Source organism: Pagrus major, chromosome 2 (genome assembly GCF_040436345.1).
Source record: "Pagrus major chromosome 2, Pma_NU_1.0".
Classification (NCBI taxonomy): domain Eukaryota; kingdom Metazoa; phylum Chordata; class Actinopteri; order Spariformes; family Sparidae; genus Pagrus; species Pagrus major.
Genome location: NC_133216.1, coordinates 12,890,200 through 12,917,848, shown reverse-complemented (window position 1 = coordinate 12,917,848; position 27,649 = coordinate 12,890,200). Strand labels below are relative to the sequence as shown.

The following is a 27,649-nucleotide window of genomic DNA, read 5'->3' as shown; positions in this document are numbered from 1 at the left end:
CAGAGTCAAACAACAGGTCATCTTCATATTCACTGGCATACAGCATGTTGTGAAAATATATAGCTCTCAAATGGTATATAGCAATATGCTTAGTCAACAACTGTCCTGTGTCAGAGAGCAGGGCATTGATTGGCCTGCTCTGCTCATTTTTTTTTCTTTTCTGAACTGAAAACCTTAGATGGAGAGTCCATCAGAGCAGCACTCCAAAAAACGAGACCAGATCAATGCTATCTCTACTCTATTGGTTGGTAGATCAGCCAGTTAGGCTGTTTTGAATTGGTTCTCACTTTGACCTCAATATCCTGTGAAATCTATAGGACTATGTATTTCCACTTTTTCCATCTCGAGATTATTTGAGGAACTCAAGTTTCTAATATTTTCATGAGTGACATAAGTGTACTGTTCGCTCTAATTTCAATTTTTCCATAATCCCACTATTGTGTTGATGATCCAAATTCTAATTTTCTAGATCTTGAACTTGTTCTGAACCCAAAATAAAATAGGCTAGAATAAAAAATAGGCTATGGCCCAAGACTGTGTCAGGCCATCTCCCTCCTTTCAATCCACCTGGTATGTCCGCAGAGATATAACATCACTGTTCCAATCTGTTTTATGCCGCTCTGAAATGTATAAATATCAGAGGGTACATTTGATTTACATTATGGTACATGTGAGGCAACCCAGTAGTTTAGCTCTCTTAGACATTATGACGTCCACACATGGGTGGTCAGAGAAGGGCTGGGTACTCTTTCAACTGTTGTTGGTGGCGTCTGTCGCTCAGGCTGAAGAGCTGCCATGCAGGAGGAGGGGGGATCCAGAGAATCCACAGCTATCTAAGGATGGGGACATCATGTTGGGGGGAATTTTCTCTTTCCACAACAAGTGGAGGGACCGACAGGATACATACATGCACAAACCACTGCCACTGCAATGCACCAGGTAAATTATACTGTAAAAATTCTATTTAGATTTAAAATATGTAAAATCAATTGAGTATTTAAAACAGGTACAAAAGGGATAATTAAACTGAGTATTAAAATTAGATGTTTTCTGTTTTGTGTGTATTAATACCATCAAATGTTTTAATTTATTGTGCTATTGTTTCATTCAAAAGACAAATTGCCTGCAATTCCAACTAAATATATTGTTCCACATGAAGCTTAAATTTCAGAGGGTTCCAGTTTGCCCAGGCTATGCTCTTTGCCGTAGAGGAGATTAATAACAGCACAGACCTACTGCCTGGCATCTCTCTGGGATATAAGATCCATGATGCCTGTGCCTCCATTGCCAGAGGTGTCACAGTTGCACTGGCCTTGGCTAATGGTAATGAAGTAGTATTTGCACCCTCCATGGGAGGATGTACCAGACCTGCCCAAGTGCAGGCCATTATGGGAGAGACCTTTTCATCTCCTTCTATGGCTATATCTACTGTTATCGGACCTTTTTATATCCCGCTGGTGGGTATTGGTAGAAATTCAATTATACTTGTGGAAATTGATTATTATTCTGCTGGATGGTCATAGCAAACAGGTTTTAAAATAATTGTATTGTGCTGTTTAAATGTTTTGAATCTTATCATGGGATATCTTTTTTTCCCCCTTCTTTTAGATCAGCCACTTTGCTACTTGTGCTTGTCTCAGTGATAAAACCAAGTACCCATCATTCCTCAGAACAATACCCAGTGACTACTACCAGAGCAGAGCCCTGGCCCAGTTGGTCAAGTACTTTGGATGGACTTGGGTTGGAACTATTAGAACAAATGATGATTATGGCAATAATGGCATGGCCACTTTTACAGAAACTGCCCAGCAGCTGGGCATCTGTCTGGAGTACTCTATATCTGTCTTTAGAACAGATCCACCAGACAAAATACGACAGATTGTTGACATTATCAAGGCTTCCACTTCCAAGGTGATTGTCACTTTCCTCTCCCCCACTGATTTGTATGTGATAATACAGGAGTTGTCTCTCCACAACTTGACTGGGTACCAGTGGGTAGGCAATGAAGGCTGGATCTTTGATTTCCACACTGCAGCCATGGACAGGCATCACATTCTGGATGGTGCCATTGGCCTGTCCATCCCGAAAGCTCATGTCACTGGCATGAGAGAGTTCATTTTGGATGTGAAGCCACTCAATTCATCTAGTAATGAATTGTTTACAGAGTTTTGGGAGAAATTGTTTGACTGCAAGTTCAAACTGTCAGAGTCCTCAGACGGGAATCAGAGAGAATGTACTGGACATGAAGATGTGACTGAAGTCCAAAACAGCTTCACTGATATGTCGCTCATGCCTATCTTTAACAATATCTATAAAGGAGTGTATGCTGTGGCACACGCACTTCATAATATTCTCAGCTGTAATAAAACATGTAACAACAAGGTGCAGCGAGATCCATTTATGGTGAGTTGATACTTCAATCAGTTTATACATTGAATCACATCAACAACCCAAAAAATAGTTTATATTTTTGAAAAATAAATTGTTGTTATTGAGACAGTAGACCCACAAAATATTTGTTGGATAATGAACTACATTCATTCAAATTTGCTTAGATTTTACAGCACATAAGAAAGATTCATTTCACAACAAAGGAAGGAGATGAAGTTTACTTTACTGAGAATGGAGACCCAGCAGCAAAATATGAAATTATAAACTGGCAGCCAACAGAAAATGGCATTGTGGACTTTGTCACAGTTGGTCTTTATGATGCATCTTTACCTGCAGACAATCAGATGAAACTGCAAAATAAGCCTTTAATTTGGGCACATAACTCACAACAGGCAAGTTATAATCTGTTGATATTCTGAATTAATTATATAGTTATTGCCACTGTATCATAATTTCATCCATATATCATAATTCAAATGTATAATTAATATTTGCAATGAAAACCTGTTGTCAAAGTGAATGCACAGACAGTTTTTCTTTTTTTATTGCTATTTTATCCACACAGGTGCCTTTGTCAGTTTGCAGTGAGAAATGTCCCCCAGGAACTCGCAAGATTCTCCAAAAAGGAAAGCCTGTCTGCTGCTATGACTGTTTAAGATGTGCGGAGGGAGAAATCAGCAACATTACAGGTGTAGTCATAATTAATGAAAGACAAATCAAAAAGCTCATGTTCACCATTCAACTTTTTTGTAACGCGTTGCAGGCATCCAATTCAAACAAGTGTATATTTTAAAAACTATACTTTTAATCTTTTAAGATTATTTTGGATTGTAGATGGTGAATCCCTTGCAATTGTACATGTTGTTAATGTTCTTAGACTACGTGTGTTTCCACACGTACTTTTTCACAAACTGGTGAACCTCGCCCCATCCTTGCCTGTGAATGAAAGTCTTTTGAGGATTCCGCTTTCATACCCAATCATGATACAACCTCCTTTTTAACAATCAACCAGTTTACATATGGAATGTGCTGCACAAGAGTTTTATACATTCCTACATTGTGCATTCCTCAACCTTCCCAGTATTTTGTTAACTATTTTGAAACATAACGCTGGCTTCACATTCAGAAACAGCATATATTTTCTCAAATATATGAAGTTGATGAGGTGAAACATTACATACAGTACATTGTCTTTTATCTGGTTTCAGTTCAATATGTATCGAAGAGGATGCAAATTTTTGCATCCTGATTTACTAAGTCTTTGCACAGTGCCACTACAACTTTTATGGAAAAAGTAAAACATAGGCACAGGACAATTCAAATGTAATGAGCAAGTCTTAAACGTGCTTTTATATTATTATTCAGATTCTATCACCTGCGTGCGATGCCACCCTGAGTTCTGGTCGACTGAAAGAAGAGATGCCTGTGTACAGAAGGAGGCAGAGTTTCTATCATATGAAGAGATTATGGGAGCACTACTCACTGCAGCCTCTCTATTTGGAACATGCATGACTGCTGTTGTGGCGTTCATTTTCTTCAGATACAGGCAAACTCCTATTGTCAGGGCCAACAACTCTGAGCTGAGCTTCCTGCTGCTCTTCTCCTTGACTCTGTGTTTCCTGTGTTCTCTGACCTTCATCGGCCGGCCCTCTGAGTGGTCCTGCATGCTGCGACACACAGCATTCGGCATCACCTTTGTCCTCTGTATCTCTTGTGTTCTGGGGAAAACAATAGTGGTGTTAATGGCCTTCAGGTCCACCCTCCCAGGTAGTAATGTGATGAAATGGTTTGGGCCTGCACAGCAGAAACTCACTGTTCTGGGTTTCACTCTTATACAAGTTGTCATTTGTATCCTCTGGTTAACTATTTCTCCTCCTTTTCCCTTTAAGAATTTTAAGGAATTCAAGGACAAAATCATCTTAGAGTGTGCTCTGGGCTCAGCTATAGGCTTTTGGGCTGTACTTGGGTACATTGGACTTCTGGCCATGTTATGTTTTATTCTTGCTTTTCTGGCTCGGAAACTGCCTGATAATTTCAATGAAGCCAAATTCATCACCTTTAGCATGCTGATATTCTGTGCAGTATGGATCACTTTTATCCCAGCATATGTCAGCTCTCCTGGGAAGTTCAGTGTTGCTGTGGAGATTTTTGCTATTCTGGCTTCAAGTTTTGGACTGCTCATTTGCATTTTTATTCCAAAATGTTACATTATCTTACTGAAACCACAGAAGAATACAAAAAAGAACATGATGTGGAAGGGGGCACCAAAATAAGTCAGAAAACTCTAAATAATGTGGTGACAAAGTATTTCTATTACCATTATAATTTTGTACAGAATAATTTGGTAACCAGACTTCATTTCATTGAGGACTTGAATTGTATCACTCTGACAGAATTTAAAGAAATGTTTTACATATTCCTATTAACCAATACATATAATTAAGTAAAAAAGATGTAAGAAAAACACAACCCATAATTCCTTACATATTCGCCAACTGTAATGTTTTTCGGATTGTGATCAAAGAATGAAATTGACTTCTTTGGTTTCATATTGACTCCTGTGGCTTAATTTTAACAATGAGAACTTGCCCCTTGCTGTCAAATCCCAACGTTAGCTGTATAGCTGATTGACCCAATCTGAATCTGAGGCTGTTTCTTTTTGTTTTGCTAATGGGGACAAGAAATCCCGACAACTGCAAAGCTCAGCACTACTAGCTGAATTGGCTCAGGATGATGACCTTGCTATTGGGGGGATCTATGATTTCATCTAAAGCACCCATCCCAGAAGTATGGAAATGTAAAACATATAAATATTGTTGAGGTTATATATTTTAGTTTAATTGTGTATTTTGTACTGTATTTGAGATATTAACAGAAGGGTAATGTATTTTTTTTTATGTCTCACAACACTAGTCCATCTGTTGTTCATTCTTTGATGGTAAGGCAGGAAACTTTACTGTTGAATTCACTTTTACTCCCATCAGTCGTAACAAGCTGTATTCAGTAAAACAAATCTAAAACCATCGGGGCCCCCTCATGGAGGGCAGCCAGCCAGCGCCTGGTTGCCAGGCCTTAGCTCATGAGTCCTCGTTGTTCTCAATCCAAAGAAAGAACATAGAGCTGGCCCTCTGTGGACTGACCACCTGAAGTGGAGATAAATTGGGTCGGGTGCAGTGTGTGACGGGCGATGGGTGAGGGCAGGGACCTGGCGTCCTGACCCCTGGCTTCGCAGACTAGCTCTTGGTAAGTGATGTCACCTCTCTGGCGGGGGAGGAGCCAGAATTGGCGCAGAGGGTAGAGAGGTACCAACTAGAAAAAGCTGGGCTCACCTCCACTCACAGAAACCAAACTCCTGGAGAGGGGCTGGACTCTCCTTTTCAGGAGTTGCCTAGGGTGAGAGGTGCCGGGCAAGTGTGGGGATACTAATAAGGCCCCAGCTGGACACCGCAGTGTTGGAGTGCTCCCAGACGAATGAGAAGGTTGCCTTTGTGTGACTGAAAGTCACTTAGGGGAAAGCTCTGACTGTTGTTTGTACTTATGCACTGAATGGAAGCTCTGAATACCCGACTTTCTGAGAGTCCTTGATTGGGTGGCATTGTGGAAGGGGTGCCATCTCGGGACTAGTCTCAGATTGGCCATAGCAAACACCAAGACTGAGCATAAGAATGTCCGTAAGTGTACTTGGTACTAGGCTCCCCAAGGCCAAAGGCAGATGACTTTGTGGTCATGTCACCAGATTTGTGGCCATAAATCTTGGACACTTGGGTGAAGACAGGAGCTGAATTGTCAAGTAAGTTGGATCAGATGGCGGGGGAGGCTGCCGGACAGACTTGGTAAACCGAAACAAGTTGTGAAGGTGAACTGGGAATGTCTGGCTAAGGACCTGGTCTGTTGTGTCTTCAACTCCCATCTCTGGATGAATTTCACGCTCATCACAGCGGAGGTCGAGGATGTGGAATCTGAGAAGGCCATGTTAAAAGTATCTATTGTAGAGGCAGCTGCTAGGAGCTGTGGTCATTGGTGCCTGTTGTGGTGGCAACCTAACAACTCGCTGGTGGACACCAGTGATGAGGGAGGCCGTCAAGCTGAAGAAGGCCTTTCAGGCTCTATTAGCCCATGGGTCTTCTAAAGCAGCAGACGGGTACTGGGAGGCCAGAAGGGCTGCAGCCTTGGCAGTCACTGAAGCAAAGACCCGGTGTGGGAGGAGTTCAGGGAGGCTATGGAGAAGGACCTTTGGTAGGCAACTCAGGGAGGGAAAGCAGGGCTTAGCTCAGACAGAGAGGACAACTGCTGACCTGGACTGGGGACATTGTCGGGCCATGGAAAGAGCACTTTTTGAGTAGTGGCAAGGCACCATGGGTGGATGAGATTTGCACGGAAATACTGTAGGAGATACACTAATAATAAACACTCGTTAATGGGGCACCACCTCCGTTATTTTGTCTATTTGAATAATCCGGAGGTAATTAATCAAATTCGACTGGACAAGTTTAACTTGTATCAATTCTAATCAATTTCAGATCAATTTATTCATCTCATATATGAAGCAGTGAATTCTACACATATCCATCGGTTCTCCACATTAAAAACAAACCTGCACAGACAACGACATACGGTTAAATATGTTTATTGACTAAATAATTCAGGTTAAATAAATGAAATGGCAATTTAAATGAATAACACAGGTAACAGGAAATGTGAAATAACTAAGTAATGGGTTATTAGTGGAATATAGGCTGATGGTGAGATCATGGGTTAGGTTGAAGCATTTAAATATTACGGTAGTAATTTTTAATACTAACGAGACCCTAACCGAATTTCTCTTAAGCTAAAAGATCAGAACCAGAGCCATATACCATCTCATGTATCATGTGTGAATCCAGCTGTTGTGAGTGATGGAGAGCCTACTTTCTCAGCCGAGTTGCGGGGCCGCGGCAGCGGATTCCCTCGGGTGATTTGCAACTCTAGCTGGCGGTCCGATGGCCGGGGGTCAGCTCGTCCGGTATCAGTCGGTTGGGCACCTCGGTCCTTTGTCTTAGGAAGAGGGCAGCTGGTCCCGTACCGATCCGGTGCAGATCTTGGCTCAATGCCCAGCGGGATGGTACCGCTAGCGAGCGCTGGGGGCTTGTCACAGAGTCTGTCTTTCGTTGGAAACCGCTTGCACGGTCTCGGACACAGCAAGTTTGCTGTAGTGTTTTGATGATGATTGTGATAAAGATGTTCTTCTTCGTTTCTTCGAGTGGTTTTCAGGCTCTGACTTTGTAAACTGGATTTAACTTCTTGAATAAAATAACTGAGGACGATACGTTGATCAGGCGGATCTTCCGTTGTTAGTTAATGCAAGATAATCTAAATTAAGTTCACTTCTTCAAAAGCAGGTTACGATACTTAACGGTATAAAACAAATTAAAACAGAACTTCGTTCTGGTACAAACTTAATAAAAGAAGCTAATCAATACTGCGAAAAATATAAAATGAGAAAAATCAACGCGTGAGCACTTCTGATGAGATCGCTGTCTTGGAGCGTGTTTCAAAGTAAAGTAAAGAGCTTCAAAATAAGTTACAAAAGAAAAACTTAAACAAAATTAAAACTGAACTAAAAACAAAAACTGTAAAACTAAAACAAAACTGTAAACAAAACTTTTAAAACAAAACTGAACCGAGAGACGTGATCTCTCCGTTTTATTACTTGCAAATCGAGGCGTGTCTAGGCGGGGCTTACCGGCTTTTGTCTCCAAGATTTAAACGTTACAAAACAGTGCTTCACCTTCTCACAGATTCTCACCATGGCTTAATAGATGTACTTTGTCTATCATGAAAAGGATTATGACGTGATTAAACATTAATTATACATATTCAGCTTAATACTTGTTAAAACAAAGACATATCAGAGTCATTTACTGGTTATAACCATGAACATATTAAACAGAATATTTCTCGTCCAACTGCATCAGGACTCACCATCAGGAGGTGCTGTGGTTCCACCGAACACAGTACAGATTAAACATTAAAATTTGATTTCAGTCAATCTTAATCGTAGAGAAACGGGAGAAAGATCAGTTTTATGAGCTTCTCTTACTGTTTCTTAATATGTTAGAAATAAGATTGTGAGATACTGACTTAATGGTTAATTAGACATGGTCTGAAATCTGGAAGAATACAGAGGCCATTTGAATGGAATGTGAGCCAGATAGCATCCAGATGGGTCATAAATTTAAAGAAGACAGAGTAACAGCATAGAAAAACACGTCAGAAGGTGTCCGATGTCCACTCTGTGAATGTTTGTGGATCAGAAGTCATAGAGACAGAGAGAGAAATAGGTAGAAAGTGATCAGGCGTGTTACTTAATCTGCAAATGTAAAGACATTGTATTAACACATTCTGATGACATTGGTTCGTCCCTCCTGGTGAACTGTCACAGGACTCACATGACCTGTGGGAAGAGTTTTATCTGTTCAAAAGGGGAGAGAGAGTTCAGAAATGGGAGAGTAAGTTCATCCAAAGGCTTTGGGTTGTAAATTAATTACAACTGTCCTCATTTGAAGTCTTTACGGCCCAGGAGAACACTATCCTCTCTGCCAGGAGATAAGATGGTCAGCCTGGAAGACGCCTCCTTCCTGTAAATCTTCTTCATCCAGATGAAAAGGGTTAACAAGAAAAACAGGGCCCCAATTTAATGCAGAGGCGATGGCACAAAGGTTCCTACAATACTAAAGGCTCTGGACTGCCTTGGATGACACACCTCTTCAGTGTTGCGTGAAGGTCAGTGCTTTTGCAGTGGCAAAACAGGGGTGGTGCACTTCAATTATCGGGGGTATCACTCTGCTCCACCTTGCTGGGAAAATGTATTCCAGGGTGCTGGACAGAATGCTACAGCCAATAGTCCAACCTCAAATACAGAGGCAACGATGCAGATTCTGACCTGTGTACCCAACTGTGCGCTCCTGGACGTGTTGGTCTGATATGAAATTGCAACCATTACATCGACTGTGCAAAAAAAAATAGTGCAACCAGAAAATAAAATTCATCAGATAGACACAAACATGTCTCAAATCAATGCTCTCTGTCTGCTTGGAGTGGAAATAAGCACACACTCACATGTAATTGTGATGATACAAGAGCCATATTCATTTTATAAGGTGATAATCCTAAATGGCCCCAAAAACAAAATAAAAAAAAATAGTTAATGCATTTTTAAAAATACTCTGGTGTTGCGGGCATTGCAGTAAGCACATTAAGTCTATTTTTTTCACATCACTTTAATTCTGCAATTATTTTTTAATATTTTAATTGCATCTATAAAATCAAGTATGACCTGCACTTGCTTAATGTAAAAATACATATAAGAAGGAGAAATCTTTGGTACATTATAATTGAATATTTCCATCTCACAATGTATACAAATTATTTAACATAGTCTCAGGTGCAAAACTGTTTTTCGTGTTGTTGTTTTTTTTTTTTTTTTTCTGGCCCAAAATGTATAAGTACTTGTAAGAACTTTTGATTTACATTGGGGTATATGTGATGCAACCTAGTGGTGTAACTTTCTCAGAAGTGATGATGTCCACCCAGAAGCATGAGAAGGGTTGGGCACTCTTACAGGTGTTATTGGTAGCATCTTTCTCTCAGGCTCAGGAGTCAGTGTGCAGGCGAAGAGGGGATTTTGAGAATCCTCTGCTTTCTAGGGATGGAGATATTATGTTGGGGGGAGTCTTCAATTTTCACAGCAAGTGGAATGACAGAATGGAAAACTACATGCACAAACCAAAGCCACTGCAATGCACCAGGTAATTTTTTTTACCAATGTTAATATCAAGTGACTGATACTAAGTGAGTGCAGATACAAAATACAAGTTATCAAAATGAGTATTAAAATGAGAAATTTTCCTTGTGTGTATAAAAGCCAAGAAATACTTTCATTTTGTTTCAAGTTTAAGTTGGTTGCGATTTCAACTATTTGTAACTGTCTGCATTTAGTTTGAATTTCAGAGGGTTCCAGTATGCCCAGGCTATGCTCTTTGCCATAGAGGAGATTAATAACAGCACAGACCTACTGCCTGGCATCTCTCTAGGTTATAAGTTTTATGATGGTTGTGGCTCCATTGCCAGAGGTGTGAGGGTTGCACTGGCCTCTGTTACTGGTGATGAAATGACATTTGCACCCTCTGCATGTACCAGAGCTGCCCAAATACAGGCAATTATGGTAGGGACTTCATCTTCTCCTTGCATGGCAATTGCTACAGTCCTTGGACCCTTTTACATCTCACTGGTGGGTAAAATTGGCAAAGATTAATGTGTACAAATCATATTATTTTTGTGTATTTCATCCAGTTAGTCATAGAACAGGTTTTTTTTTTTGTTTTTTAACAACAATTGTAGGGTGCAGTGTAAATGTGTTATCTTATATATCATTTTGAGATATTATTTATTTTTCTTTTAGATCGGCCATATTGCAAGTTGTGCTTGTCTCAGTGATAAAACCAAGTACCCATCATTCCTCAGAACAATACCCAGTGACTACTACCAGAGCAGAGCCCTGGCCCATTTAGTGAAGTACTTTGGTTGGACTTGGGTTGGAGCTATTAGAACAAATGATGATTATGGCAATAATGGCATGGCCATATTTACAGAAACTGCCCAACAACTGGGCATCTGTCTGGAGTACTCTGTGTCTGTCTTTAGAACAGATCCACTGCATAAAATACAAAAGATAATTGACATTGTCAAGGCTTCCACTTCCAAAGTGATTGTCACTTTCCTTTCCCTCACGGATTTGTACATGATACTACAGGAGTTGTCTAACCACAACTTGACTGGATACCAGTGGGTAGGCAGTGAGAGCTGGATCTCTGATTCCCAAACTGCAACTAAGGATAAGCATCACATTCTGGATGGTGCCATAGGCCTGTCCATACCAAAAGCTAATGTCAGTGGAATGAGAGAGTTCATGTTGGATGTAAAGCCACTCAATTCATCTAGTCATGAATTGTTTACAGAGTTTTGGGAGAAATTATTTAGCTGTAAGTTCAAGCAGTCAAAGTCAGCAGCAGGGAATCAGAGAGAATGTACTGGACATGAGGATCTGAGTGGAGTACAAAACACATATACTGATATGTCACTCATGTCTCTGTTTTACAATGTCTATAAAGGAGTGTATGCAATGGCCCATGCACTTCATAATATCCTGAGCTGTAATAAGACATGTAAGAACAAGGTGCAGCTAGATCCATATATGGTGAGTTGAACACCAACATCTTGATTATAGTTTTTACATTAATGTCGCATTAAGCAAAAAAAAATTAAAAAAAAAAAATTTTATATGAAGAAAAATAAATTGTTGGAGTCGATCTATCCTACTGTTGAGACATTTGTCAGATGATGACCTACATTAATATGCATCTTCTTAGATTTTACAGCACATAAGGAAGATTCGGTTCAAAACAAAGGCAGGAGATGAGGTCTATTTTAATGAGAATGGAGATCCAGCAGGAAAGTATGAAATTATAAATTGGCAGCCAAGAGAAAATGGCATTGTGGACTTTGTTGCAGTTGGTCTTCATGATGCATCTTTACCTGCAGACAAACAGCTGAATCTGCAAAGTAAGCCTTTAATTTGGGCACAGAACTCACTAAAGGTAAGCTTTACGGGGCTGGCTGTCTATTTGAATTGTTATGATTCTCTAATTGTTACTATATCATAATGTTTGGTTTCAATACATTAATCAATAATGGATTCTATCAAAACAGCATCTTGTCAAAGTGAATTCCTGTATATATATATATATATATATATATATATATATATATATATATATATATATATATATATATATATATATATATATATATATATTTGTGTTATATCATTTTGTGCATACAGGTGCCTTTGTCAGTTTGCAGTGAGAAATGTCCCCCAGGAACTCGAAAGGTTCTCCAGAAAGGAAAGCCTGTCTGCTGCTATGACTGTTTAAGATGTGCAGAGGGAGAAATAAGCAACGATACAGGTGTAGTAAAATTAAATTCTATGTCACCTTGTTCATGTGCCTATTTTTTTTAGTCAACTAAAAAAAATTAAAATAAATGAACTTTAAAATTTTAGACCATTGTCTAAATGACCATTTTCATAATTTTTTTTAAAGAAGGTTTTTTCACTCGGACTTGGTTTATTTTAAGAATTCTCATAATCATTGATAAAATTCAATCAGGTTTCTGTTGATGTCATAAACTGCCCTCATTAAATTTTGGTCCTCTAAATTGTATCCCTATTTTACAAATATAAAAAATACAAAAATTTTCACCAGAAAAGTACAATAGGTACATTATTTGACAATGACCTATAATTAAAAAAATAATAATAATTAATTAAAAAAAAGAATCAGAAAAGTTGCTCAGCCTTGTTTTTTTAGCAATTGAGGCGCATTGAAAAACTCATGTATTTTCCTAATGATCTCGAGATGGTCATACATGCTTTAAATTAAGCTTTGTTAGATTATTGTGACTAATTGTATTCAGATTTGAGCAGTCAAACATTCTCACACCCTCTGCTAGTACAAAATGCAGCTGCTCGACTTTTAACGAGAACAGAAATAAAGATTATATCATCCTTGTTCTTGCCGCTCTTCATTGGTTGCCAGTCAGCTTGAGAATTAAGTTTAAGATTTTACTGATGACCTTTAAAAGCACATTATGGTTTAGCTCCAGGTTTGATTGATACATTGCTGCTCCCCTATGAGCCAGAACACAACCTCAGATCCTCAGGCGGGGCTATGCTGGCAATTCCTGCCTCAGGACTTGAGGAAAACAGCCTTTTACAGCAGGGCCTTTTTGTACCCTGTCTAAAGGTCAGAGTATTGCAGAATCAGTGACATATCTTAAATCACTTCTCAAAGCTTTTATTAATTCTACCACTGTTTTAATTCCAACATTTCTTATCTGTTGTATAAGTATTGTTATTTTATCATTACTGGGAGTCATTTTTTTGACTTTATTTTTGCTTTATTTTAATAGATTGTATTTGCCTCGGTACTGAAATGTTTTGATACTCTTTCACCCATGTAAAGCATATTATTTTGTACTGAAAAGTGCAGGATAAAAAAAGTTTATTATTGTAAAATTTATCATGGGTATCTGGTAATCATGCAGTGTCTGTAGGTTTAGAAAAGATGCAAGACAGACACAAAGCAAGACAAACATACAATCCAAACAATTGCTTCTATTTTATTTTACAGATTCTGTTACCTGTGTACGTTGCCACCCTGAGTTCTGGTCAAATGAGAGAAGAGATGCCTGTGTAAAGAAGGAGGCAGAGTTTCTCTCATATGAAGAGATTATGGGAGCACTGCTCACTGCAGCTTCTCTATTTGGAACATGCACGACTGCTGTTGTGGCGTTCATTTTCTTCAGATACAGGCAGACTCCTATTGTCAGAGCCAACAACTCTGAGCTGAGCTTCCTGCTGCTCTTCTCCTTGACTCTGTGTTTCCTGTGTTCTCTGACCTTCATCGGCCGGCCCTCTGAGTGGTCCTGCATGCTGCGACACACAGCATTCGGCATCACCTTTGTCCTCTGTATCTCTTGTGTTCTGGGGAAAACAATAGTGGTGTTAATGGCCTTCAGGGCCACACTTCCAGGCAGTGATGTGATGAAATGGTTTGGTCCTGCACAGCAGAAACTCAGTGTTCTGGGTTTCACTCTTATACAAGTTGTCATATGTATCCTCTGGTTAACAATTTCTCCTCCTTTTCCATTTAAGAATTTTAAAACATTCAAGGACAAAATCATCTTAGAGTGTGCTCTGGGCTCAGCTGTAGGCTTTTGGGCTGTACTTGGGTACATTGGACTTCTGGCCATGTTATGTTTTATTCTTGCTTTTCTGGCTCGGAAACTGCCTGATAATTTCAATGAAGCCAAATTCATCACCTTTAGCATGCTGATATTCTGTGCAGTATGGATCACTTTTATCCCAGCATATGTCAGCTCTCCTGGGAAATTCAGTGTTGCTGTGGAGATATTTGCAATTCTGGCCTCAAGTTTTGGACTGCTCATTTGTATTTTTACTCCAAAATGTTATATTATCTTACTGAAACCAGAGAAGAATACAAAAAAGAATATGATGGGGAAGGGAGCACCAAAATCCTCCTGAATCTTTCTTAAAATGATATGTTTGCTGAGACATTCAAGTACCATTATAATTATTTAGACAATATTTTGTTAACCAGACTGTCAAGTAAACATCTGTATTGATTTCATTGATTACTTGCATTGTACCATTCTAGAATTTTCCACTATGTATAATTTCCTTCATGACATAGAATACTGAGATAACAGAATGTAATACAATGTTATATACAGTCATATCAACTAATACAAATAATTAAATACGGATACATTTATGACCCTGACCCAGAATTCCTTACTGATTCCACAGCTACTAACAATGTTTTTCAAATTGTGATCAAAGAAAGAAATCCACATTTGCACGGACAAAAATGTCTTTAGAGAAAAGCTATGTTATTGTCGATGCTGCTTGTCTTGGTTATTCGAATGATGAAGGGGAGTTTTGATTGCCGAATGCAAGGCTCAACACAACTAGTTTGATTTGCCCAAGATGGTGACCTTGTTATTGGAGGTATCTTTTCATTTTGTAAAGGGGAGGATAACACATTTCACACAATTCCAAAAGTACGAAAATGAAAGAAGTATGTATTATTAAGGCTATACATTTAATTTTTTTCAAAAGTTTCTTCTTTTGTGTGTGCGATATTAACATAAAGGTATAGTATTTCACTCTATCTTCCCTCTGGTGCTCTTTTTGGTGTTATGGCAGGAAACTTACATTTTGATTTACTTTACCAGCCATCAGCTGTAACAGGCTATACACAGCAAAACAAATCTAAAACCTACTGTATGCTTCTGCCCATCGCCACATGTCAGACGGACAAAGTTCACAACAAACTAGTTGTAAAATGCTTATGTTCACCAAAGAGTTAATGGAGAACAAAACAGAGGAAAAAGAGGAGTTAATATCTGAGTGACATTCATTATGATGCAAATAATGACTCCTAATCAATGCTGACACTGCTGTTTGCATGTGTGCTTATTTCAACTTCAGGCAGTCAAACACATGTAATTGACAATTGCAATGACACGATAGCCATATTAAAGTTAGTGGATTCAACTAATGTTAGCAAATGTTGTTCTCTTTTAGTAGAGCAGAGAGAGGCACTAGATAAGGTGCATAAAGTCACATTCGTTGGACTGTTGTAAAATGTCTGACCTAATGACAAATTGCAATTGTTTTTCAATATTTCAATTGCAACTGTAAAATCAAGTATAAAGTGCACTTTCTTAATGTGAAAATTGATTTGAGAAGGGGAAACCCCTTTCTATAGAAAAACTGAATATTTACAGTATAGATATTTCAAACAGCCTAATGTCTACTGTTTTTCTGTCCAGTCACCACCCTCCTCCCAATTCACATGGTAGATGAAACTATTGCTGTTAGATTTTTTTTATTTGCTCCAAAATGTATAAGTACCAGTGCAGAATGTTTGATTTACATTGAGGTACATGTGATGTCATCCAGTGGTGTAGTTCTGTTAGATGGTATGATGTTCACCCAGAGGTGGCCAGAACAGGGTTTGGCACTCTTACAGCTGTTGTTGGTGATATCTTTCTCTCAAGCTCAGGAGTCAGTGTGCAGGCAGAGAGGGGATCCAGAGAACCCTCTACTATCTAAGGATGGGGACATTATGTTGGGGGGATTCTTCACTTTCCACAGAAGGTGGAAAGCCCAACAGGAGACCTACATGCACAAACCAAAGCCACTGCAATGTACCAGGTGAATTAGGCAGTAAAAATCTTATTTACATTTCAAATACCTAACAGCAAAGACTAACAAAATAATATGAGAGATATTCCCTATGTGTAAACAATCTGTCAAATTCTTTCATTTATTTATTTACTGTTGTTGTTTCATAGTTTAACTTGGTTACATTTGGAACTATTTATAACTGTCTGCATCCAGTTTGAATTTCAGAGGGTTCCAGTATGCCCAGGCTATGCTCTTTGCCATAGAGGAGATTAATAACAGCACACACATACTGCCTGGCATCTCTCTGGGCTATAAGTTATATGATGATTGTGCCTCCATTGCCAGAGGTGTAAGGGTTGCACTGGCCTCTGTTACTAGAGAAGAATTAGCATTTGCACCCTCTGACACAACATGTACCCAAGTGCAGGCTAATATGGTGGGAACCAATTCCTCTCCTGGCATGGCAATATCTACTGTTCTCGGACCCTTCCATATACCACTGGTGGGTAAGATTTACATAAATTAAATTGTAAAAATCTGATTATTATTCTGTAATTCTTCCAGCCAGTCCAAGAAAAAGGGAAGTCATAAAAATTGTATTCAGCAGTGTAAATGTTTTATCATCTGTGGATATTTTTTTATTTTGTCTTTTAGATTGGCCATACTGCAACTTGTGCTTGTCTCAGTGATAAAACCAAGTACCCATCATTCCTCAGAACAATACCCAGTGACTACTACCAGAGCAGAGCCCTGGCCCAGTTGGTCAAGTACTTTGGTTGGACTTGGGTTGGAGCTATTAAAACAAATGATGATTATGGTAATAATGGCATGGCCACATTCATAGAAACTGCCCAGCAGCTGGGCATCTGTCTGGAGTACTCTGTTTCTGTCTTTGGAACAGATCCACCAGACAAAATACAACAGATAGTTGACATTATCAAGGCTTCCACTTCAAAGGTGATTGTCACTTTCCTCCTCCCCACGGATTTATATGTGATAATACAGGAATTGTCTCACCACAACTTGACTGGGTATCAGTGGGTAGGCACTGAGAGCTGGATCTTTGATTTCCAAACTGCAGCCCGGGATAGGCACCATATTCTGGATGGTGCCATAGGCCTATTCATCCCCAGTGCACATGTCAGTGGCATGAGAGAGTTCATTTTAGATGTGAAGCCGCTCAATTCATCAAGTAATGTATTGTTTACAGAATTTTGGGAAAAATTATTTAGCTGTAAGTTCAAGCAATTAAAGTCATCAGTAGAAAATCAAAGAGAATGTACTGGACATGAAGATGTGACTGAAGTGCAAAACACATATACTGATATGACACTCATGCCTCTCTTTTACAATGTTTATAAAGGAGTGTATGCTATGGCCTACGCACTTCATAATATTCTCAGCTGTAATGAAACATGTAACAACAAGGTGCAGCTAGATCCATTTACGGTGAGTTGAACACCAAAGACTTATGTTTTTATATTAAAAAAAATTGTTGCAGTCATTTGTGTTGCTGGGACATTTGTCAGATATTGATCTACATTGGTGCATATCTTCTTAGATTTTACAGCACATAAGAAAAATTCGGTTCAAGACAAAGGAAGGAGATGAAGTTTACTTTGATGAGAATGGAGATCCAGCAGCAAAGTATGAAATTATAAACTGGCAGCCAACAGAAAATGGTATTGTGGACTTTGTCAGAGTCGGTCTTTATGATGCATCTTTACCTGCAGAGAGACAGCTGAATCTGCAAAATAAGTCTTTAATTTGGGCCCAGAATTCACTACAGGTAAGACACCATGTGATCACTGTAATTGCGAATGGCAATTTTATTTAATTTGCTTTTAATGCATATGTTTTCAGCTGTTGTCGATGTATTAAAATGTCTGGGTTCGATGCTTCAACTTATTGATTGATTCTTGCAAAATTAGTACTTTGCCAAAGTGTCATTGTCTATGTGTTCATGCAGGTGCCTTTGTCAGTTTGCAGCGAGAAATGTCCACCAGGAACTCGCAAGGTCCTGCAGAAAGGAAAGCCTGTATGCTGCTATGGCTGTTTAAGATGTGCAGAGGGAGAAATAAGCAACGCCACAGGTGTAGTAATATTTAATGCAAGATCAAACATCAACATATAAATTGTCAGGTTCATATGCCTATTTTAAGCAAACGAAAAACAATTTGTTAAAAAATCAATAGATCAAGATAAAATGTCCTCAAAAAATACTGATACATAAGCCTGAAATCAGTTACATTAATTGATGCAGTCTCGGACATGCCCATCAATGTTAAAACCCCAATGAGATTGTAACACAAAAGTATTTAAAATGACTCAACTTTCAGTGTATCTATACATATGAGAAAATCGTTAAAAAGATTGCAACAGTCTGATTTTTTCAGCCCGGTCATTCTCAGGCCTCACATCAATGGTAGGAGAAGGAAGGGATTGCAGCATGAATTGTCAGCAGCAGTGTTTTATTTGCTACAACCAATATGACTCATAAACCCAGACATTTTTAATCATTAACTTAATTATTAAGTAATAATGTGTTGCTACTATTTAAAATCTATCTGCACTAAACAATAGAAAGAAAACAATTGTCAGCATACTCCTATTACAAAAAGACTCACAGTATGTTCCCACAACCTCAGCATGCAGATAGTTTTCGTCTGATCTGCTGAGGTTTTCACATACTCTGAAACTGTGAAAAATGTATTTACAGTGACAGTGTATTTTTTCTCCTTTTTTGAAAACCACAATTTTAAAATAAAATAAAATACATATAAAAAAGAAAATGTCTGAATCATTAGTTGTTTGAATAAAAATGTCTTTAAAAACATTTGAGACCGACAGAGTTTGGTAAATGACAGTTTTTATATTAGGAAGGGTTAATTTTTTTCTTTGCTTCTTCACTCAAACTGGGTTTCTTTGAATTATCAAAATATTATATAACTTTCAATCAGGTTTCTGTTGATGTCAAACTACCAAAACGTCTCTCATTAAAGTTACAATCTTTTACTTATAGAGGATTTTGGAGATCGTTCAGTTTTTATTATTCATGATCTCATCTCAGCATTAGCAAGTTGCTCATTTTACCATTGGATCACCTACCAAGTAGGTTGGCAAAAGGGATACTGCTGTAGAAAAAAGAGCTTTTCTATGACCTGTGGTATTCAACAAGGCTCTATCCCTGGCCCCCTGTTGCTCTGTCCATATATGCTTCCACTGGGAAATACCATGAACATAAAATTCAGTGTGCAGATGACATGAAAATGTATGTTCTATTAAAAACCAGTATGGAGGGCAATTTTTTCAGTTATTACTTTGTCGGTCAGACGTAAAGTGCTGCATGTCTCAAAACCTTCTTGAGCTAAATGAAAACAAGTCGGAAATAATTCTTTTTAGTCCTCTGCTTCAATATTATTTTTTTCAGATTCCATCACCTGTGTGCGATGCCACCCAGACTTCTGGTCCAATGAGAGAAGAGATGCCTGTGTAAAGAAGGAGGCAGAGTTTCTCTCATATGAAGAGATTATGGGAGCACTGCTCACTGCAGCATCTCTCTTTGGAACATGCATGACTGCTGTTGTGGCATTCATTTTCTTCAGATACAGACAGACTCCTGTTGTCAGGGCCAACAACTCTGAGCTGAGCTTCCTGCTGCTCTTCTCCTTGACTCTGTGTTTTCTGTGTTCTCTGACCTTCATCGGCCGGCCCTCTGAGTGGTCCTGCATGCTGCGACACACAGCATTCGGCATCACCTTTGTCCTCTGTATCTCTTGTGTTCTTGGGAAAACAATAGTGGTGTTAATGGCCTTCAGGGCAACACTTCCAGGTAGTGATGTGATGAAATGGTTTGGGCCTGCACAGCAGAAACTCAGTGTTCTGGGTTTCACTCTTATACAAGTTATCATATGTATCCTCTGGTTAACAATTTCTCCTCCTTTTCCCTTCAAGAATTTTAAAACATTCAAGGAGAAAATCATCTTAGAGTGCGCTCTGGGCTCAGCTGTAGGCTTTTGGGCTGTACTTGGGTACATTGGACTTCTGGCCATGTTATGTTTTATTCTTGCTTTTCTGGCTCGGAAACTGCCTGATAATTTCAATGAAGCCAAATTTATCACCTTTAGCATGCTGATATTCTGTGCAGTATGGATGACTTTTATCCCAGCATATGTCAGCTCTCCTGGGAAGTTCAGTGTTGCTGTGGAGATATTTGCAATTCTGGCCTCAAGTTTTGGACTGCTCATTTGTATTTTTATTCCAAAATGTTACATTATCTTACTGAAACCAGAGACGAATACAAAAAAGAATATGATGGGGAAGGGTGCACCAAAATCCTCCTGAATCTTTCTTAAAATTATATGTTGGCTGAGACATTCAAGTACCATTATAATTATTTAGACAATATTTTGTTAACCAGACTGTCAAGTAAACATCTGTATTGATTTCATTGATTACTTGCATTGTACCATTCTAGAATTTTCCACTATGTATAATTTCTTTCAAGACGTAGAATACTGAGATAATGGAATTTAATACAATGTTATATACAGTCATATCAACTAATAAAAATAATTAAATACGGATACATTCACGACCCTGATCCAGAATTCTTTACCGATTCCACAGCTATTAACAATGTTGTTCAAATTGTGATCAAAGAAATAAATCCACATTTGCACGGACAAAGATGTGTTCAGAGAAGAGCTATGTTATTGTCGATGCTGCTTGTCCTGGTTCTTCAAATGATGAAAGAGAGGTTTGATTGCTGAATGCAAGGCTCAACACAACTAGTTTGATTTGCCCAAGATGGTGACCTTGTTATTTTAGGTATCTTTTCATTTTGTGAAGGGGAGGATAACACATATCACACAATTCCAAAAGTACGAAGTACAAAAATGAAAGAAGTATGTATTATTAAGGCTATACATTAATTTTTTTTCAAAAGTTTCTTGTTTGGTGTGCGATATATTAACATAAAGGTATAGCATCTTCTCTCTGATGCTCTTTTTGGTGTTATGGCAGGAAACTTACATTTTGATTTACTTTACCAGCCATCAACTGTAACAGGCTATACTCAGCAAAACAAATCTAAAACCTACTGTATGCTTCTGCCCATTGCCACATGTCAGACGGACAAAGTTCACAACTAACTGGTGAACATATGAAAGCATTTTACAACTAAAGAGTTAATGGAGAACAAAATAGAGCAAAGCAGGAGTTAATATCTGAGTGACATTCATTAGGTGATGCAAATTATGACTCCTAATCAATGCTGACCTAATAACAAATTGCAATTGTTTTTCAATATTTCAATTGCAACTGTAAAATCAAGTATAAAGTGCACTTTCTTAATGTGAAAATTGTTTTGAGAAGGGGAAACCCCTTTCTATAGAAAAACTGAATATTTACAGCATAGATATTTCAAACAGCCTAATGTCTACTGTTTTTCTGTCCAGTCACCACCCTCCTCCCAATTCACATGGTAGATAAAACCATTGCTGTTGGATATTTTTTATATGCTCCAAAATGTATAAGTACCAGTGCAAAACTTTGATTTACATTGAGGTACATGTGATGTCATCCAGGGGTGTAGTGCTGTTAGATGGCATGATGTTCACCCAGAGGTGGCCAGAACAGGGTTTGGCACTCTTACAGCTGTTGTTGGTGATATCTTTATCTCAAGCCCAGGAGTCAGTGTGCAGGCACAGAGGGGATCCAGAGAACCCACTGCTATCTAAGGATGGGGATATTATGTTCGGGGGAGTCTTCAATTTTCACAGCAAGTGGAATGACAGAATGGAAAACTACATGGACAAACCAGAGCCACTGCAATGCACCAGGTAAATTATACCATTGTAAATATCAAGTGACTAACACTAAGTGGGTGCAGATACAAAATTAGTAAAAAAAACAACCACAAAAAAAGGTTCTTAAAATGTGTGTATACATGATAAAGGTTCCCTGTGTGTAAACAACTGACAAATGCTTTCATTTATTCATTTATTTGTTTCTTTCTTGTGACAAATGTACTTATTGTAAGTCGCTTTGGACAAAAGCGTCTGCTAAATGGCCTTAATATAAATGTATTCATTTACTATGATTTTGTTTCAATTTCAAGTTCAACTTGGTTGGGATTTCAACTATTTCTAATTTTCTGCATCAAGATTGAATTTCAGAGGGTTCCAATTTACCCAGGCTATGCTCTTTGCCATAGAGGAGATTAATAACAGCACAGACCTACTGCCTGGCATCTCTTTGGGCTACAAGTTCTATGATGGTTGTGGCTCCATTGCCAGAGGTGTGAGAGTCGCACTGGCCTCTGCGACTGGTAATGAAGTGACATTTGCACCATCTGACAAAGCATGTACCAGACCTACCAAAGTGCAGGCCATTATGATAGGGAGCTCATCCTCTCCATGTATGGCAATAGCTACATTCCTCGGACCCTTTTATATACCCCTGGTAAGTAAAATTGGCAAAAATCCAATTGTAAAAAACAGTATTCTGGACAGATTATTATTCTGTTATTCTGACAGCTGGTCATACCAAAACGGATTTTAAAAAAAAATGAATTGTGCTCACTCAATGGTTTTTTATCTTATCTCTGGATATCATTTCTTTTTTTTTTCCTTTAGATCAGCCAATTTGCTACTTGTGCTTGTCTCAGTGATAAAACCAAGTACCCATCATTCCTCAGAACAATACCCAGTGACTACTACCAGAGCAGAGCCCTGGCCCAGTTGGTCGAGTATTTTGGTTGGACTTGGGTTGGAGCTATTAGAACAGATGATGGTTATGGAAATAATGGCATGGCCACATTCACAGAAACTGCCCAGCAGCTGGGCATCTGTCTGGAGTATTCTGTGTCTGTCTTTAGAACAGATCCACCAGATAAAATACGACAGATTGTTGACATTATAAAGGCTTCCACTTCAAAGGTGATTGTCACTTTCCTCTTTCCCACGGATTTGTATATGATAATGCAGGAGTTGACTCATCACAACTTGACTGGGTACCAGTGGGTAGGCACTGAGGCCTGGATCTTTGATTCCCAAACTGCAGCCTTGGACAGGCATCACATTCTGGATGGTGCCATTGGCCTGTCCATCCCAAAAGCACATGTCAGTGGCATGAAAGATTTCATGTTGGATGTGAAGGTGCTCAATTCATCTAGTAATGAGTTGTTTACAGATTTTTGGGAAACATTATTTAGCTGTAAGTTCAGACAGTCAAAGTCCTCAGACGGGAATCAGATAGAATGTACTGGACATGAAGATGTGACTGAAGTGCAAAACAGCTTCACTGATATGTCTCTCATGCCTATCTTTTACAATGTTTATAAAGGAGTGTATGCTGTGGCCCATGCACTTCATAATATTCTTAGCTGTAATAAAACATGTAACAAGAAGGTGCAGCTAGATCCATTTACGGTGAGTTGAACATTGACGACTTAAAATATATTGTTACATTAAGAACGAAAATACTTTTATATTTTGAAAGAACAAATTGTTGCAATGTGTCAGTCATGTCTGTGCAGACATTTGTTAGATACTGACCTACATTGATGCATTTCTTAGATTTTACAGCACATAAAAAACATTCGGTTCACAACAAAGGAAGGAGATGATGTTTACTTTGATGAGAATGGAGACCCAGCAGCAAAGTATGAAATTATAAACTGGCAGCCAGCAGAAAATGGCATTGTGGACTTTGTCACAGTTGGTCTTTATGATGCTTCTTTACCTACAGACAAACAGCTGAATCTGCAAAATAAGCCTTTAATTTGGGCACAGAACTCACAACAGGTAAGCAAAAATATGCTGTCAGTCTGAATATATATGATTCTTTAATTATTCTTACTGTATCATGATGTTTGGTTTTGATGCTTGCAAAAACAACTTCTTGTCAAAGTGAATGCCCATATTTTTTTTCTAATAGTCTATTTGTTCATGCAGGTGCCGTTGTCAGTTTGCAGTGAGAAATGTCTACCAGGAACTCGAAAGGTTCTGCAGAAAGGAAAGCCTGTCTGCTGCTATGACTGTTTAAGATGTGCAGAGGGAGAAATCAGCAACACCACAGGTGTAGTATGTTAAATGCAGGAAATAATTTAATTGTCACGTTGCCATGCCTATTTTATGCAAAGCAACAACAGTGTTGCAACACACTTAAAATGTAAAAAAAAAAAAATACTCATTAGATACACATTAGTTGGAATTCAGCTACATGAACTCATGGACAGTCTTGGAAATACAGCTCAGAATTAAACTCAGTTAAGAAACATGGTTGGTTCAAATGCACATTTCACAATGTTAAATACATTTCTCCCATGGGCATATTTTTCTGGTCTTTTTCCCAAGTTGCATGTCTATTAATTGTGTAGTGTCTGTAAATGTATGTCTGCAACATAGGCACAAAACAAGTCAAATACATGAGCAAGTCTCACACATGCTTCAAATTTATCTCACAGATACTATCACCTGTGTGCAATGCCACCCTGAGTTCTGGTCAAATGAGAGAAGAGATGCCTGTGTGAAGAAGGAGGCAGAGTTTATCTCATATGAAGAGATTATGGGAGCACTGCTCACTGCAGCATCTCTGTTTGGAACATGCATGACTGCTGTTGTGGCGTTCATTTTCGTCAGATACAGGCAGACTCCTATTGTCAGAGCCAACAACTCTGAGCTGAGCTTCCTGCTGCTCTTCTCCTTGACTCTGTGTTTCCTGTGTTCTCTGACCTTCATCGGCCGGCCCTCTGAGTGGTCCTGCATGCTGCGACACACAGCATTCGGCATCACCTTTGTCCTCTGTATCTCTTGTGTTCTAGGGAAAACAATAGTGGTGTTAATGGCCTTCAGGGCCACACTTCCAGGTAGTGATGTGATGAAATGGTTTGGGCCTGCACAGCAGAAGCTCAGTGTCCTGGGTTTCACTCTTATACAAGTTGTCATATGTATCCTCTGGTTAACAATTTCTCCTCCTTTTCCCTTCAAGAATTTTAAAAGGTTCAAGGACAAAATCATCTTAGAGTGTGCTCTGGGCTCAGCTGTAGGCTTTTGGGCTGTACTTGGGTACATTGGACTTCTGGCTATATTATGTTTTTTTCTTGCTTTTCTGGCTCGGAAACTGCCTGATAATTTCAATGAAGCCAAATTTATCACCTTTAGCATGCTGATATTCTGTGCAGTTTGGATCACTTTTATCCCAGCATATGTCAGCTCTCCTGGGAAGTTCAGTGTTGCTGTGGAGATATTTGCTATTCTGGCTTCAAGTTTTGGACTGCTCATTTGTATTTTTTTTCCAAAATGTTATATTATCTTACTGAAACCAGAGAAGAATACAAAAAAGAATATGATGGGGAAGGGAGCAACAAAATCATTCTAAAAACTTAACAATGTGGCAAAGGCAGTCTCTGGCCTCACACACAATAATTTGCTAACTAGACTCTAAATTAGATATATACCTTCATTGAGGACATGAAATGTAATACTGTAGAATTGTTCCAATGTATATCATTTCCTTGCCATAGCATATTGAAATAGTAGAATATAACGCAATGTCATACACAATCATATCAACTACATAATACACACATAAAAAGATTGTTCAATATGAAATCAAATGCAATATCAGATATGAAATCCAAAATATATTAATTAGATGCTATTTTACCCCTACTACCAAATCATAACATAGATACCAAACTTAATGCTACCAACATGGACCTACGATCTTTTAATTACACAACACAGGCTGTAATTTGCTGAACAGTTTTCTTTCAATGTAACTAATAAACCTCGAAGAAAGTCTAATAAGGTACTAACAAGGTTGTAAATAGCAACAAATTACCCTGTAATAATATGAACTATGTAAGATAGAGCGCAAATAAATGTATCATCTTCTGGGCTGTGTTCTTTGTCTGACCATTGTCAATATGGCACTATATTTGTCAAATTACAGTCTGCGTTGTCTAATTAAGCCATTGTAGGTCCATGTTGGTAGCATTAAGTGCGGTGTCTATTTTCTAATCAAGGCCATATCATTTGTAATTGTTGCCTAATTTGCTACAAATTATGGTGTATTATGTCTTATTAGTTTACTTAGGATATACCTGTCTTTCTTTACTGTCTAATAAAGATCATATTATTTCAATTTTTTTGTCTAATTTGGCATAAAGTAGAGATTATTCCATCTTATTAGTGTACTTTAAAATAAATTGCGACCAATATTACTTAGAAGTAGAAATAAGTATACAACCATAATCCAGAATTCCTTACTGATTCCACAACCATTAAAGGGGACATATTATGCAAATCTCACTTTTTCCTTGGTTTAGTATGTATATTTGTGTATCCGGAGTGCCTCCCCACCCCTTAAGCATAAGTTTCGACAACTAAGTCAATATTTTGTACCTGCCGGAGTCAGGAATTGAGTCTCTAAATGAGCCGTTTGGATTTCGACCGGATTGTGACGTAACAATCCGGTCTTTTGAATACTCCCGCCCTCGCGCTGGCTATCTCCTCCCACACTACGCCAGCTACTTGAACGAGGATCCGCCATTTTCTCGTTCTCGAGAACGTCATCGCCTCCCTACCAAAGAGGATATCAGAGCGCAGTGGCTACATTTTATTTATCAGGGAAACGTCCCAGCTTCAGTGAGCAAAAGCGTTATGGTCTGTGCCAGTCACTTCACGCCGGACTGCTTCAGCAACCAGGGTCAGGACTGGACGCTGGACTGGCAACAAGATTGTCCCTTAAAAGATGGATCTATACCCACTGTCAATGATGGAACTGTAAGTATTTAAAAAACAGTGTAGTTTGTGTTACTTTGGCCGTTTAGCACATGAGCTAACGCTAACCGTCGATGTAAATATGAGGCTGAACTAACATTACATGTGAAGTTATCAATGTTGGGCTTACTGGCCGTAGTATTCACGATAATGTTAATGTTATCAAACGTTAATTTGTCATATCAGCACTCTTTTAAAACATGACAGTGAACTGAGAAAATGAATTAGGATATTGAGATTTTATCGCTTCTAACCGGCCGGTGAACCACTGCTCGGCCGTGAACATGGGGAGGAGACGGTGAGACCAGTTGTTCGCGGACGGCGAGCTGCTGTTCCGCCGTGAACAAGCAGAGGAGATTGTATGAAATGGTCTTAGTTGTTAGCGGCCGGTGAGCTACGTTAATTCATTAGCATGTTGTGCTAAAGGACAGTGTGTTAGACGCCCAGGAGTAACTTGGCAGTCGAACGACTTCCTGTGTGTTGGTATACATGTAATACGTGTGGAGCGTTAGCTGCTGGCATGAGAGACCAGACCTGAGAGTACCAAAACGTTATCTGCAGTAAAGCAATCACTACTTTGTCTTGGAGCCGGAGACAGGGGTTACCTGCTACATGTCTGCTGTGCTACTATCAGTTATATGCAGGCATGGACACA

General features: G+C 38.8%; 4 protein-coding genes across 4 annotated transcripts; all 4 read left to right on the top strand.

Moving 5' to 3' along the window:
* The first annotated feature begins 760 nt into the window (after positions 1 to 760).
* On the top strand, positions 761 to 4,664 carry LOC141015864 (extracellular calcium-sensing receptor-like). The gene is made up of 6 exons (XM_073490082.1): positions 761 to 939; positions 1,160 to 1,457; positions 1,609 to 2,403; positions 2,556 to 2,783; positions 2,957 to 3,080; positions 3,757 to 4,664. The coding sequence occupies exons 1-6, from the start codon at positions 851 to 853 to the stop codon at positions 4,662 to 4,664; spliced, it is 2,442 nt and encodes an 813-aa protein (XP_073346183.1). The 5' UTR covers positions 761 to 850.
* A 5,323-nt stretch (positions 4,665 to 9,987) lies between these two features.
* On the top strand, positions 9,988 to 14,533 carry LOC141019631 (extracellular calcium-sensing receptor-like). Its single transcript, XM_073494610.1, has 6 exons — positions 9,988 to 10,178; positions 10,369 to 10,660; positions 10,832 to 11,626; positions 11,799 to 12,026; positions 12,272 to 12,395; positions 13,620 to 14,533. The coding sequence occupies exons 1-6, from the start codon at positions 10,090 to 10,092 to the stop codon at positions 14,531 to 14,533; spliced, it is 2,442 nt and encodes an 813-aa protein (XP_073350711.1). The 5' UTR covers positions 9,988 to 10,089.
* A 1,504-nt stretch (positions 14,534 to 16,037) lies between these two features.
* On the top strand, positions 16,038 to 20,548 carry LOC141019621 (extracellular calcium-sensing receptor-like). Its single transcript, XM_073494598.1, has 6 exons — positions 16,038 to 16,231; positions 16,418 to 16,706; positions 16,859 to 17,653; positions 17,766 to 17,993; positions 18,174 to 18,297; positions 19,635 to 20,548. The coding sequence occupies exons 1-6, from the start codon at positions 16,143 to 16,145 to the stop codon at positions 20,546 to 20,548; spliced, it is 2,439 nt and encodes an 812-aa protein (XP_073350699.1). The 5' UTR covers positions 16,038 to 16,142.
* A 1,269-nt stretch (positions 20,549 to 21,817) lies between these two features.
* Positions 21,818 to 25,588, top strand: LOC141019613 (extracellular calcium-sensing receptor-like). Its single transcript, XM_073494585.1, has 6 exons — positions 21,818 to 22,047; positions 22,372 to 22,669; positions 22,843 to 23,637; positions 23,785 to 24,012; positions 24,163 to 24,286; positions 24,675 to 25,588. Exons 1-6 carry the CDS (start codon positions 21,818 to 21,820, stop codon positions 25,586 to 25,588), a joined length of 2,589 nt encoding a protein of 862 aa, XP_073350686.1.
* Positions 25,589 to 27,649: the final 2,061 nt, after the last annotated feature.

Excerpts from the sequence above, each read along its gene's own strand:
- LOC141015864 (XM_073490082.1), top strand. The coding sequence starts at position 851 with ATGTTGGGGGGAATTTTCTCTTTCCACAACAAGTGGAGGGACCGACAG. Across the intron at positions 2,784-2,956 it reads GGGCACATAACTCACAACAG|GTGCCTTTGTCAGTTTGCAG; the intron begins GCAAGTTATAAT and ends TTATCCACACAG. Across the intron at positions 3,081-3,756 it reads AGAAATCAGCAACATTACAG|ATTCTATCACCTGCGTGCGA; the intron begins GTGTAGTCATAA and ends ATTATTATTCAG.
- LOC141019631 (XM_073494610.1), top strand. The coding sequence starts at position 10,090 with ATGTTGGGGGGAGTCTTCAATTTTCACAGCAAGTGGAATGACAGAATG. Across the intron at positions 12,027-12,271 it reads GGGCACAGAACTCACTAAAG|GTGCCTTTGTCAGTTTGCAG; the intron begins GTAAGCTTTACG and ends TTGTGCATACAG. Across the intron at positions 12,396-13,619 it reads AGAAATAAGCAACGATACAG|ATTCTGTTACCTGTGTACGT; the intron begins GTGTAGTAAAAT and ends TTTATTTTACAG.
- LOC141019621 (XM_073494598.1), top strand. The coding sequence starts at position 16,143 with ATGTTGGGGGGATTCTTCACTTTCCACAGAAGGTGGAAAGCCCAACAG. Across the intron at positions 17,654-17,765 it reads TGCAGCTAGATCCATTTACG|ATTTTACAGCACATAAGAAA; the intron begins GTGAGTTGAACA and ends ATATCTTCTTAG. Across the intron at positions 18,298-19,634 it reads AGAAATAAGCAACGCCACAG|ATTCCATCACCTGTGTGCGA; the intron begins GTGTAGTAATAT and ends TATTTTTTTCAG.
- LOC141019613 (XM_073494585.1), top strand. The coding sequence starts at position 21,818 with ATGTTCACCCAGAGGTGGCCAGAACAGGGTTTGGCACTCTTACAGCTG. Across the intron at positions 22,670-22,842 it reads GACCCTTTTATATACCCCTG|ATCAGCCAATTTGCTACTTG; the intron begins GTAAGTAAAATT and ends TTTTTCCTTTAG. Across the intron at positions 23,638-23,784 it reads TGCAGCTAGATCCATTTACG|ATTTTACAGCACATAAAAAA; the intron begins GTGAGTTGAACA and ends TGCATTTCTTAG.